General features: G+C 42.1%; 1 protein-coding gene across 2 annotated transcripts in view; it reads right to left on the bottom strand.

The window, feature by feature from the left end:
* Positions 1-12,256, bottom strand: part of ankrd50 (ankyrin repeat domain 50) — a 37,483-nt gene extending 25,227 nt beyond the window's left edge. For both annotated transcript variants that reach the window (XM_069669627.1, XM_069669629.1), the window contains exons 1-2: positions 12,044-12,256; positions 9,597-10,693 (exon numbers count right to left, since the gene is read on the bottom strand). In XM_069669627.1, coding sequence (XP_069525728.1) covers positions 9,597-10,102 — 506 coding nt within the window. In that variant the 5' untranslated portion in view covers positions 10,103-10,693; positions 12,044-12,256. The remainder of the gene's footprint in view (positions 1-9,596; positions 10,694-12,043) is intronic.
* Positions 12,257-13,967: the final 1,711 nt, after the last annotated feature.

Below are 13,967 nucleotides of genomic sequence, written 5' to 3'. Positions count from 1 at the left end.
TGTTACATCAGCCATATGCTCTCGTTTCCTCCTCAATCTGTTAACATCTGACTCCAGTGTTATCTGATTGAACATAAACTCCACATCTAGGGCTTTGTCACAGTTTTTGCAAATTGATATGCAATGAATAAAGCTTGTTTTTAAAGCTTTCAGCAAATCAAGGGGCTGATGCAGAGTGGTTACACTGGAGCAGAACAGCAGTTATGTAAGCTGCGGAAAGACATATTTACATTCATTTGTGCTGAGAGCCTTTCATTAGACAAATAACCTTCTGAGGATGTCAACCTTGCAGCAGTAAATTAGTTATTTTTCAAGTATACAGAAATGGCCATTATATTCAGTTGTTCAGAACGACTGAGTGGAGAATTGGACGACATTTTGAAAAATCCTTGCAAAGCTCCATCAGCTATATTCTGTCTAAACAGTAATGAGGTTAAAACACGCTGACGTCTTTGGTGCACTTATTATAAACACGTCCCCTGACATGAATCTGACCAACACGCATCTCACCGAGTCGTTTGCTCAATGGGTAGGGTCGGGTCATAGAGTCTGTATTAGTTTAAGTTGGTTAAACAGAAATTCTGGTAAATTTTTCACGTTATATCATCTCTGTTTTTAGCCCCATGAGCGGCGTCAGGCTCTCGGCCTGTTAGTCAGTCTGTGGAAGGAATGCTATAAAACTTAGTGCAGACATTGATTGTGCCCAGTGTGTAAACTCCTACTCTGGTGATCCCCTGACTGTTGATCTAGCACCAACATCAGGCCCAATTTTTAATTTTTCCAATACTTTCATTTCTGACTAAGTACCTACTTAAAGATCGAATCTCGAAGATTTCAGTTTCATTCTTTTTGGCGGCAGCTTTGGCAATAATCGTTAATTGCTGGAGTTCACTTCCCAATTTGACCAGATGTTCGCGGTTGGCTCTGGTTGTAACTCTTGATTTTCCTGGCTGACGGTCGCTTTCCTTTCTAGACTGTTTGCTTCATCTGAGCGTCCAATTTGTTTCTTTTTCACTTATTTTTGAAGTTGTATCTGCAGTCGTCCATCTTTTCTTTGTTTGTTCAGCCATAGTAGATTACTGTTTACTTGCAACACTTGCAGAGACCGGAGAAGCAGCTGCTTAGCTCCGCCTACCCTCTCTGGCAGACCAACCACTGCTGGAAAATGCATCACTTGTCACAGACATCCAGTTCATAGCTATACTATATATCAGTGGGTCATAGGCTCAATCACCATTGTGTTATCTCATTCGCGACAGACATTTATTTGCAAGAAAACCTTCAAGGTTATACCTTTAACTAATTATATTCCCATTAGCCTTAGCTGCACTTTTTGTCTAGAGCTAGTTAGAAGGATGCTAACAGGCTAAACTCAGTATTGCTGCTGATCGCATGCTGACATGAGCAGTTAGCTCAAAGCATCTCTTTGCCAGAGTTCAGCCTCACAGAGCCTCTTCATGGCTGTTGACTCTCCACATTGTTTTATGAGCAAAGATTGGCGTCAAAAACATTCAGGTAGTCTTTAGTTAATTATACAGGCTCAAGTATTTGTTGTTTTTACCCATCTACTATTTCAAACTTTTGTTCTTCAAAAATCTTGCACACGTGTCAGATGTTATCAGCCCTACGCAGAAACTCTCGGGGCACTGCTTTCTATTCTGGCTGGGTTTTAAATAGCAACACATTTTAAGTACTAATCGATAAAGAAAACAAGTACCACATGACCATATCCTGACTAAGATCTGGCATTTTATCCCTGATTCTTTAAAACACATTGCCTGAGTTAAATAAGGACTTACTTGGTAAGTTCTCATACAGCTGTTTGTGTAAGGACACATTAAATAGTGACGCTCTGGTCTGGATTATTTTGTTACATAAGAAAAAAAAAACAAGAACAGCACATTAATATTCCAAAACTCCACCTAGCCCCGCTCTCTAAAAGCCAAAACACTCGAGCCTGTTCCACTTCAGGCCACACCTCAGCCAGAGATGTCAAAGCAGGTGCTTTCCACAAGCTGTCAACAGCAGACCTCATAAACCAGCAAAATATTCCACAGTCACCTTTAGACTCCGGCGCACTCCTTTGAACAGTCCAGTAAGTATTTAAAAGGTGTTTTTTTTTCTGCTGATCTTTGAAACGTGCTGGACAGTGCAAGAATCTGATCTCAGCTTAATGGGTTTGCACAATCGATTCTGTGCTGGATACCAAGCAGGCGAATGCCTCCAGCTGTCTGAGAAACACCGTCCTGGAGACTGCTTGGTCAGGGGGAAGCGAGGAGAGTTTGAGAGACCAAACTGGGTGACTGAGGTAAACAAGAAAAACAACAGATTCTTTTAAAACACAACCCAAAATGGTTCCACATAAGCGACCGTGTATAAGTCCTTATAAAGACAAACTATCTGCTGATCATTTGGATAAAGTCTTATGATGTTTTTGAGTCCTTACACCGCGGTCATGGGACTGGTCACACACAGCGATCACACTGTTTTAGTGACGACATCCATCTTGAAATCTAGCCAGTTCCACACCCTGCACTTACATCATACCAGACTGTAGCTGTTAGAAAAGAATGATTCTTTCATAACTCCTTTTTATGTCAACCCATCAGTTCAAAGTTCACTTTAAAAATCCAAAGCCTCAAAATACACCAAATATGAATGAAAAACATTTAAGTCGCTTCAGTCAGCGGTGAGTTTATTTAGCAGCCTAATAATGATTCGCCAAAGTGTAAACATACTGCACACTTCTTTTCTTGGCCGGCAAACAAACCCAGGATAACTATTCCAAATCTCCGAGCTCTTCCCAACCCAGACGAGGTGTGCATTCCTGGCCGGCTATCCAATACTGTCAGAGGAATCTGAAATTTCATCCCTTTCCAACCCCCCCCCCCCTCCTCCCTGCTGACAGTCCTGCACCAGTTTGGCTCCAAAACACTCTCTGCTCTCCTCCTGCTGTCCTCACACATGAAAACACAACTGTCCGTCCAAATGAGCAAAAGCCTCTACACAGGTGAAACTAGCCAAGACGGGATTTTCCGGAAGGCTCGGCCAAAATCTGACAGATTTCTTGTAACTGCAAAAAGCTAACATACTAACATTTAAACATCAGAAATGTTAATGATGTTAAGTCACATATTTTCTCAATCAGCTCCTTAAGATGTCTGTTTTTCTCTTGGCTTTTGCCCTGGTTAAAGTGGGCGGACTCAACTGGAGAAAAGGTGATGTCACACATCAATTTGGTCCAATCAGAGCTTAGGTGGTATTTGAATCAAAATGTGATGACAGCTGTGGGGTTGTTTGCTTACCTAGCCAAACCTCTGTCAATCACATGTGATTCAACCACGCCCGCACAGGCCTCATGAAGCATAAAGGCTGTGTGTTAAACTCTGCACACACAATGCCTTTAATTTAGCTGTAATTGTTGCTAATTTAGCAATGAATGGGCAACATTTAAAGCTTAGTAATATATCACGTAAAAATGTCAAATACAAGCTATTTCCAGTTTGCCAGAAGTTTGTTTCTCTTCTTTTTATCACAGTGAATTGCAAACCTCGAGTTAGTCTGACCAGACTGCAACTCAAACACTAAACTCACCAGTGTCTGCGTCTGTCTTTTACTTGTTGAGTCGCAATTTCTTAGATGCAGCAGCATTGTCATGACTTCATCAATGACAGTAAAGTAGTACAGTGCAGTTGCATGCAGCTGTTGCTTTTATGGTTTAAATCCATTAAAGCAGCATTATGTACAAAACCATCTCCTGTGGCCAGTAAGCGACCATCTGTACGCTGTCACACCACAGAGTCTTAACTTCACCACATCAGTCAATCGGTGTCACCATGGTTAAAAACTCTGCCTCTCCCAGTGTTTCCAGTGCTCATTTAGCAAACAGCTACTGGTATTTTTCCACTACCTTTTGAGTAAATGATTACTCTTAAGTTACAAAATCAAGTTATTACAAGTTACTTAATTGCCTTGATGAATGAGTCCGAACTTGCATCGACGCTTTCTTTATGAGCTTCTGTTATTGCTCTTACACAAGCTTGAGCGCTATCAAATATGAGCTTTATTTACTGCGTGGGATAACAATAATATGAATGAGTTATGGTTGCCCACACAAGAACGTAGGCACATCCACACACACACACACACACACACACACACACACACACACACACACACACGCTCACACTATCCGCCGGTGGTGTGGAGACAGAGGCAGGCCTCAGATTGCTGAGTCATCATTGCCGCCGCACCAGTGCTGCTGTTTCTCCTCATCTGCCCAACTGGGGCTGATGCGTCACACTGGGAGCCCTTTCTTTTGCTTTTTTTTTAGGTTTCTAAAACGTGGCCCTAATCTGCAGCGACTTTTCCACAGCCGTGCACCACATGAAAGGCACGGGGGGACCGCTTTCATTTAGCATCCCTTAACCCCAATAAGCAGGGGCGCCCGATGTGCAACAGTCAAAAAGTCAACACAAAAGGAAAAAACCCACAAAGCTCCCTCTGCAACTTCATAAAAATGTCTGAGTTGGTTTTATTTGAAACTGAACGGTGTTTAAAATCACAGATGGAGGCAACAGAAGTGTTTTCTAATTACATATTTGAGGATTTCTCTTGTACAGATAACCATCAGATTAAGATATCTTTAAAAAGTCTTCATATTTGTTTATACATTTGGCTCTATGCCTCACAGTTTCCTACATTTTCAAGACCCAATAACGGGAATTCTTGGAACTGGAAATATACCAAAGAAAGTTTGCTAAAGACTAGTTATGCCATGCTGTCAAGCCATCTATGTTTATTGGAGGCCACATAGATCTAGCCTAATCTTGTTTTTGTTTGGTTATGTCGCACCTTTTCTCAATTATCTACAGCTACTTGTAACAAAGCAACAAGTTTAAGCAAGACATGTTTGTGTAGCTATTAGAAAAACCATCTTGTAGAAAAATATCTGAACAGCAGCATCAATTTCTTCCATAGACAACATGAAGGACAAAAAGTCTGTTCCCGCTCATCAACACTTGTTTGGAAAAGGTCACCAGGCAAAGTTTTAGGAAGTAATGTTCGATGCAGCTGCCAGAACATTTTTAAAACGTCTCTGCTTGAAATGAAACATCAGTTTCTTCCACTCTGCCCAGAAACTTCATGTCTTGTTCACAAATTTAAGCTCAGCTCATTCATCATCTCTGAAGCCTGTGCCCTTTACAGAGAAATGGAAAGTTGTCCAGCTGCAATTGAAGCCTAGCTCATGCTCGGTGGCGAACAGCCCGACTACAGATCCACATAAGGTCACACCTAAACTAAATGGCAGCTTTGTCCCATCAGCAGAAAAGAAAAAGACCTGTTGCCTTTAGTTTGACCCACATGCCTGCGTTAACTCCACCTTTTTGAAGCCAGCTCTTTTGTGCAGAAGAGGGAGAAAGTGAGGCATGTCGGAGGGCAGGAGGCTGACTGGCTGTTTAAAACTCACAAATTCATTCATACAGGGGGGAATGCAGTCAAAACATGGCTGTGGCCTTTGACTGATGAGACAGAGGAATGTGCTTTGAAACCTTGATGATAAACTACAGCTACAAGTGTCACAGCCTTCAGATAGAACTAATGGCGGTGCATTGGTCCTATCTGAGCAGACGATGCACCACAAGTATCAAGTTTATCGTCTGGACGAGACGTCGGCTTGTCCTGGAAGACTTGAAGCAGAAGAAAAGCAAACTGAAAGGTGAACCTGCCTTTTATCTGGAGAACTGAGGCTGCTGACCTTTGCTGTCAGGCAGCTGCCCCGCTAATGCATCACATTACTTTAGGTTACACTGGAAATTAAAATGCTTTCTACTCAGGCTGAATCAATACAACCATATTGTATAAAAACTTAATATTAAAGCTGATACTTACTATTATTGTCACATGCAATTCATCTTTATTATAACTAATGTATTAGATAGATTGTTTAGTCTATAAAATGTCACCTAGTTGTGAAAAATGTTCCTATAAGCCATTTTTCATCTGTCATGTTTTATCCAACCAACAGTCCAAAACCCAACGATATCTAATGTACTGTCATAGAGGGCTAAACACCATGATAGATTCACTTTAGAGATGCTGGAAACAGTAATAGCTCACATTATTAATAATGTAGGACTCGTGTATTCATAATAGAAGGCTTAACTGACGTTCGAATCAGCACAGTTTGTCTTTCCATTATGTTTAACAAGGTTATATAACATAAAAACTTTCAGCACTAACTTTTTAAAGATCTATGCCTGGAAGGGCAAATAAGGACAACAGAGTGCATAAATTTAATTATCTGAGACCTCAGAGTATCTCTGCTTCTTGTACTACAACTTCCTCTATTGAATATTATAGCGTATCAACAAGATACTAGATATTTGTGCTCAGGGACAAAGCCAACTGTGAGGACATGAAGGTCATGTCCTCAGTTATATATAGTGGGGAATTTGAGAGAATATAACATTAAGAGGAGTTTACATTCAACTATAACTCACATAGTACACATGTTGCGTCCCTATGAGGTTTTTTATGTTCTTTTAAAACTAAAAATGTGACCGTTGTTAGACGAAGCTATGAGTTAAAAGAGGGTTTAAGTCTTCTATAACAGGATTATAAGCTGTAAGAAGTATATCTTTTGACACATAAACTTTATGTGGACATTATATATTCACAAAGAAATCTAGCTATTGGACATTTCACTCAAAGCAAATTTATTTCACATCATCATTATTAGTTTTTAGTGCCTTCAGTTACTCTGCAGAGTCAGTTTTAAACAGGAATTGTGTGATTAGCTTCTTAAATAGCACGCAATGTAAAAGAGTGCCTTACACAGCAATATACAAGGCATGAAGTAGCTACAATTAGCTCCATACCAAGCAGCTACAACACTGTAATGCTAAATACATCATACGTAATATGTCACTACATTTTGATCAACTTCTTTTGAATGCAGTCCCTTAACTTTCAGTGTTTTTCCATTGCAGTATCTCTCCTTTTACTCAAGTCAAGGATCTTAATACTTCTTCTTCTACTGACTTGTCCTCACGCTGGTTATATTTCATATGATACGGCTGTTTTCATTTATATTTTTGCAGGGATATAAAACATAACACTGAGGTAGTACAAAAACATTAAAATGCCACCCAAAAATATGTGCGAGTAAATAGGAAATGTGCAGGGTTTTAATCGGTAACCATTTCCAAAACTCAACTTAAAAAATGTCCTCCGTCTGGCTGGTTGTGGTTGCAGACGTACAGATGGGAAAAGCAATGATCTCACTGCACAGAGTGGACGTAAACCCGTGTCTGAACCAGTTTCAGTGTATTAACACAGGACTGGTGATTACTATCAACAAACAGACTTGTTTGTCTTTGACCGGGCTGAAGAATTTGACAGGGCCTCTTGCATTCACTCACTAGCTACCATTAAAGCGGCAGCAGGAAGGGGGTTTGTTGAACAAGACCCTTAAATAAATGACACGTGTGTAACTTTTATTGAGGCTGCATTTTGTTAGATCAAACCGAAGTATGCACCCCTCTGTGAGTTGTCATACCTGATGTTAAATATTGGTCATAATGTTGGACTAATATTACGTTTAACTCGCTGCCATTTCTCGCTCTGTTTTGAAGTCTCTTCGGTCGCTGCCAGATACAGTCGACAGGCTCGTCTTCCTGAAGCAAGATAGCATCTACAACAGCAGGGGAGCCGTTCACAGTGTTTGTGTACAACAGCGCCTGGAACGCTTTTACACCTGAGATGGTGATAAGGCATTCACCCAAGTGCTTATTTGGCTCACAAACAAAATAGGCGGTGATGATACGCCTGTTTTTGTTGTCCGCACATTTAGAGCCTGAGGTTTCAACTACTACACAATATTTGCTTCATGAAGCGAGGCTCACCAAATGTGAAAGTCTGGGACAAAAAAAGGCCCTCGACTCGGCGTGACACAGAGCAGAGCTGAAGTGAGCAGTCCGTCCCTGCTGGGTTCAGCCTCCGTTTATGTCCCTACGATAACCTGCCTTTTATCCGAGAGGGTCAAACTGATGTCAGAGTCGTCTGCAGAGGCCGCATGATTACGAGCAGATGACAAGAGGAGAGCTCACTTCCTTGGGAACGAGCGTGTTAAAAAAAGGAAAGGCGTGGGTTGAGCTGTTGACTCTGGTGAGCGTTTAAAAAATGATTTACCTTGCTGAACGTTTGACCTACTTTTCCCCCGTGTGTGTGATGTCGAGATGGTGCAATAAGCATCACCAGATGGCCAGACAAGAATTGTGTGTGTGTGTGTTCAGCGCTGCATTCCAGCCTGTGTTGCATACACTGCCCTGACCTATACTGTGTAGACAAGTCGTGCAAGTAACCCACATACACACATGCTCACGCGCAGCTCCCTTTAAAGCCTCTGCCTACAATAACAGTCCATCTTGATCGTGTTACATGCCCAGGCACGGTGCTGGAAGCCGACAAGCCTACTGTACTTCAGTTTCACGTGTGCACTTCATCTTTTCTGCAGCACACTCACTCTGGTCAGAGAGTCAGTGAGTCAGTCAGTCACAGTTCAAAGCTCCTTCCCTTCCTCGAGTCTCCGGCCACCTGAGCTCGACTGCGACTTAAAAATATCTGACCTTTTCTTGAATCACAAGCCAAGCAGGGACAGTCCCACCCAGCATGCCACACCAGGGGGGAAAACCAACAAACCCATGACATCAAATAAGTGGAGAGGCTGCTGAGGCGGAGCTATGCGGTGAGTGTGAGCAGTCAAAAAAAAGGGAGGGGGGGAGGGGTGCATCAGGGTCAGGAGGTGGAGAGGGAGGGGAATGGAGGGGGGAGGGGTTAGGTTTGCATTTTACAATTTGAGCCAAAGCAAATTCCTGGATTTCAAGCTTCACCTGGACCAGCCAGAGAGGATTTCTGGGAGCAAATCCGGAAGTCTTTGGTTCAGATGATACAACGTGTTGGGCTGCAACTATCTGTTGTTGTCATCAGTCATTAACCAGTTATTTATTTTTCAATATATCATTCAATCAACAAATGTTTGAACTTAATGCAGACTTTGCTCAAACACGTGTCCAACACTCTAATATATTATAATAGCAGGGCTACCACTAATGATTACTTCTGTTATCGATCATTCTGCACATTATTTTTAAGTTCAATCAACAAAATGTGTAAAACGCTCATCACAATCTCCCAGAGCCCAAACGGATGTCTTCCAATTGCATCGTCTATCAAACTCAGACTGGTCATTTATAATACTTTCATTAAAAGCTGAAACCAGCAACTGTTGACATCACGAGTCATGGATTATCAAAAGTATTTAGTGATGAATTGTCTTCCAATCTATTTAGCGCTGCTGCTTAGAAAATAAGTGAATCACAGTATTTGGGAGACACGTTTAGGCAGTTGTTGATAAATGCTTTGAACATTGGATTGACAAAACTGTAATTATTTCATTGTCTTTAGATCGACTACTCATCAGCAATAACCTCATTGATAGTTTTCTCCTCTGAGTGTGTGCTCAACAGGCTCTATTTGATAGTAAGAGCAAGAGGAAAAGGTGTGTGTTTGTGTGTGCTTGTCTTCGTTCTTACCTCTTGAAAGCCTCAGTGGGGTTCCTCTCACACTCTCCCGGCTGCAAAGTGCTCTGCACAGCTGGGTCGCGCACCTTCTCCTCGTACCCCAGCACCAGCCCGCTGCGACAGATCTGTGCCACCAGACCGCGGATGAACCCGCCGACGCACAGCGTGTCCGAGTCGTCCGCCCGGCAGAAGTGGTACGCCAGGCTCTGCTGGTGCAAACCTCGCTGTGTTCCCTGTGCTGATGTGGGCCATAACAGCTCCGTGCACAGCGCCGTTTTCCCGCTTCCCGGCCCGCCCACCAACAAAACCCCCCAGGAGCTACCTGACTTTGAGGATCCTGTTGTCAAGGTGCCAGGGTTGGACGCACCCCCGCCGGGCGCCAGCAGGGGCTGCTTACTGGGAGTGCTGGTCACTCCATTGAGGTTGTTGGTTTTCTCCTGGAGGCAATGCTGGATCTTATGGAAGACCCACTCCCGGCAGTAAAAGCGTTTCCCCTGCAGCAAACTGGTTTGAGCCATTTCGATATAGTGCTGCTGATCCACCTATTCCTCCTCTTCATAGGGGTCCCTTCATCCCCACCCTCACATTTTCAACTCCAACAAAGGCCGGCAGTAAATTCGAACATCCATTTTTGTTTCAGAAAGCAGGTTGCAGTCTCTCTTTCCGTCCTCGGTGTTGACGTTTGGAAGAAGAATGCAACTTGAGTGAGAGCGGAGAAGAGAAGCAGATGGCAGGAAAAGCAGGCGAGCTTTGGTGCGTTTCAGAATATCTAGGTCAAAATAAAAAAATGAAAATTGGGACTTAGATTTTCCACCAACTTTTTCCACAGCTTTCCCACTGGTTGAACTGAGTGCTCCTTGTTATGATGAGTATGTTGCTTTAGCATGGCGCTGGGCATGGCAGGGCACCCAGCTCTTGAGTGCATCCACTGGCAAAGTCGAGCCACCGCCGTTTGATGCAATTAGCCATGGGAGCTGCTGATATATTTCCGCTGATGCATTTCAGATGCTACCGGGGGTGACCAAAGCGCGTTTCCATTACATTAACACTGAGGAGGCTGCCAGTGCAGAGTCAGTTTCTCCAATAACATGCACAGCCTGGCTCTTGCCCTGGAAAACAGACAGAAACAAGGGCTGAATTAGGACACATTTAAAAACACAGCTTTAAGCTACTGCGGGATTAACCATCTTCTAAAAGTAAAAGTTTGTTGAGACACAATTTACAGTCTTTATGCAAAGGATTAAGTGCAAAATAAAACCACCAATACAAGCTGCAACAGTTTGCCTGTGTGTGTTATGATGCACATTGCTGCTACAGATATTTCCACCATGCAGAGAAGGGTTAACTCTATTCCTGCAGTGTACAAAAGGTGGGTATGTTGATTTTTCTGTGCTTTTATCCTCCACAACCCACATCACCGCCTGCCTGCCTGCCCTGCAACTAAATTCTTGGCAGGGGTTCGTCCAGTTTCTCTAGTCTATCCACTGATCCCCCCTTCCTTCCTATGTGGCTTTAAATCCCAAACAGTCCACATCCGTCCTGAACTGTGGGGGTGGGAAAGTCCAAATGGGAGAGGACCCCCCCCCTCTCCTTCCTTTCCTGCACTTACAGGGGTCATTTACAGGGGTGGAAGTGGTAACCTAAAAAAAGGGGTTAACAGCTCTGCAAGGTGCTGGAAACATTACAGTTTGAGAGTTTAATGCACTAAAGTCTGCGATTTACGGTGTTAATTAGGACTGATCTCTAAAAATGGGCAACGGCATTAAATTCAGCTTCTTTTGATTTGCTTTCTGGTGCTTTACAGCTAAATGCAGCTTTTATTTAGCCCCTCATCACTGCCTTATACTAGTGCTTCTCTATTATGGAGCAAATGCAAATATTACCCAGCCTCTCCAGCCAAGAAAACACACACACACACACACACACACACACATACACACGCTCAGACAGAAACACACACACACACACACACACTCTCACACTGAGTCTTGCTGGTTACTTTGTAACGCTGCCAAATAACAACACGAGCTGCGATACATTTCCACCTTTCTGTTTTTCTAAGGCGCTCCCTGCCTCCAACACAAAGCTTCGCAAAATAAATGTGAAGTCTATCAATGAATGTGTGTTGTGAGGCGGAAGGCGACAAATAATCTATCAGAGCAAAACGACACCAATTGACTCCAGTGACTGAAAAGGCAGCACAAGTCTTTTGTATGGCCAGACAAACCTCACCCATTTCACATACAATTTGCACCTATGGGGGGCTTTAAAACCCCAGTCCAGACTAGCTAACAGTTGCATGCTTTAAGGAGGAAACCCCTAAATATAACGGTAGCCTGTCGTGTTATTGCAGTCGAGCCAACGTGTTCCTTAAACTTCAATTTAGCCAATTGTGGAGCGTTTCTGTTCTCGCTACAGTTTCAAATGTCTCACATCCCCAAACGGTTTTTCCCCCTCACCTCTTGCCGATTCCTCTTGGTGGTTTTGGGGGGTCTGCTTGCTGTGTCCGTAGTCAACACCCTTTCTGTCCACGTTAAAAGCTTCAGATAAACCATTCGAGCGTTTCCTCCGCTTCAATTCAAAGCCCGAATTTCTGCGTTTGAGCGACGTTCATGCCTTTCTTTGAATCGCTCTTTTCAGTCGGTGTCGGCTCCTCCTGCTGCCCGACACAGCTCCACAGTGAGCCAGCCGACTGACTCTCCGCCTCCAAACACTCTACATTTCTCTCCACTGCATGCGGAGCACACACACATTCATGAGCCGCGCAAGGCCTTACGGGACTTGGAGTTTTAACCTTTTACTGCCATTAGTAAAATAAAATTAGGTTAGTTAGGTTATCAGAAATACTTGATCTATCCCCGGGGGGTATTCGGGCGTTAGAGTTGCTCTGGCACAGAGAGAAGCATGAAGACATACAGGAAATATAAACAGAAGTAAGAAATAAATCATGTGCAGTATACAATAATAAGAAATGAAGATAAAATGGGCTCTATGGTGATTTAAACATGAATGTCAGAATTAAATATAATAGCCAGATTAAGTAGGCTACAATAAAGTTAATGATCTAATATTTGGTGGATTGATATGTGTAAACATGATTGGACTTTATTTATTAAACAGTAAAACTTATTTGAGAATCTAAATGTTACATTTTTTATGTTTTAAATTTTAAATCTAAAATCAATATTTATTTAATATATTGATTTTATATTTATTTATATATTTAAACATGTTTTATATTATGAATATAATTGTGAACATACAGTAGGCTATATACCTACTCATATATATATTATTAAAATATATACGGTATGTATACTACGGAAGCCCTTAGCGGACATGCATCCATACATTTTATTTACTCTGTTTCTCTGTGATAACGAGTCATTTCTGGTCGGTTTCTCGAGATCTCAACTTATTTTTCCAGTTATCTCGGAAAACAAAGCTAGTTTTCCCATTATAACGGATTAATTTGGTCCATTATCTCGAGATAACAAAGCTTGTTTTCTCGAGACAACAGATAATTTCCTGTCGATCTGGAAAACAAAACAACAAGCTGCTCACTGTGATATTACAGACCAGGACATGCCATGCTGCCAGTGCCCTCACTCATGAGGTAAGTTAAGCCTGTTTGTTTTGTGCTTTTGCAATGGGGATACAAGCTATGATCATCTGATGTGACAGCGGTGTCGTTATCTCGTCATAGATAAGTCGAGATCTCGAGAAAACGACCAGAAATTACTGTATGGATTCATGTCCGATTTATATTTATTTGTATCCATGCATACACTATATACTTAGATATCACCTAATCCATACTCTGCAATCGTGTCTGTGCAACCACTGTTTTTATACTGTGCAGTTTTAATCCACAATATTTCACTTAATCTAATCAACATGTGCTCTTAACATTAAATTTTTCTGTGCAATAACGGATCCATCTCTCCATAAGTAAAAATACAGAGGTTACAGTATATAGTTTATTATTCTATTTTATGATTGACCGTTCTTTATTACTGTTTTTGCTGCATTTTGAGCTGCTAACAAATACATTTCCCTCACTGAAAGATGCCTTGTTTTATCTTATCTTACATCATCTTATCTAACATGAACTTTTGTACTCCCATTTTAAGCTTTCTTTTTTTTTTCTTATATTCTTATTAAACTGTTGCTGTGAGGTATCTTTGTCTCTGTCTGCCCTTTCAGTTGTCCGTCTCGTTGAACCATCACACAGCTGTCTTCATGTCCTTTTTTTGCAAGCCCCTCATACAAAACAAGAACAATTTACAAAGAGGACTGGGATGCGAGTCAGCACCTCCAAGTCTGAGGCCATGGTTCTCTGCCGGAAAACAGTGGATTGCTCCCTTCGGGTGGGGAGTGAGT

This window comes from Semicossyphus pulcher, unplaced genomic scaffold, assembly GCF_022749685.1.
Source record: "Semicossyphus pulcher isolate SPU_LCO1_2020_fin unplaced genomic scaffold, fSemPul1.0.p SCAF_2, whole genome shotgun sequence".
NCBI classification, from domain to species: domain Eukaryota; kingdom Metazoa; phylum Chordata; class Actinopteri; order Labriformes; family Labridae; genus Semicossyphus; species Semicossyphus pulcher.
The sequence above is the reverse complement of the archived record's forward strand: the minus strand, read 5'-3'. Positions and strand labels throughout refer to the sequence as shown.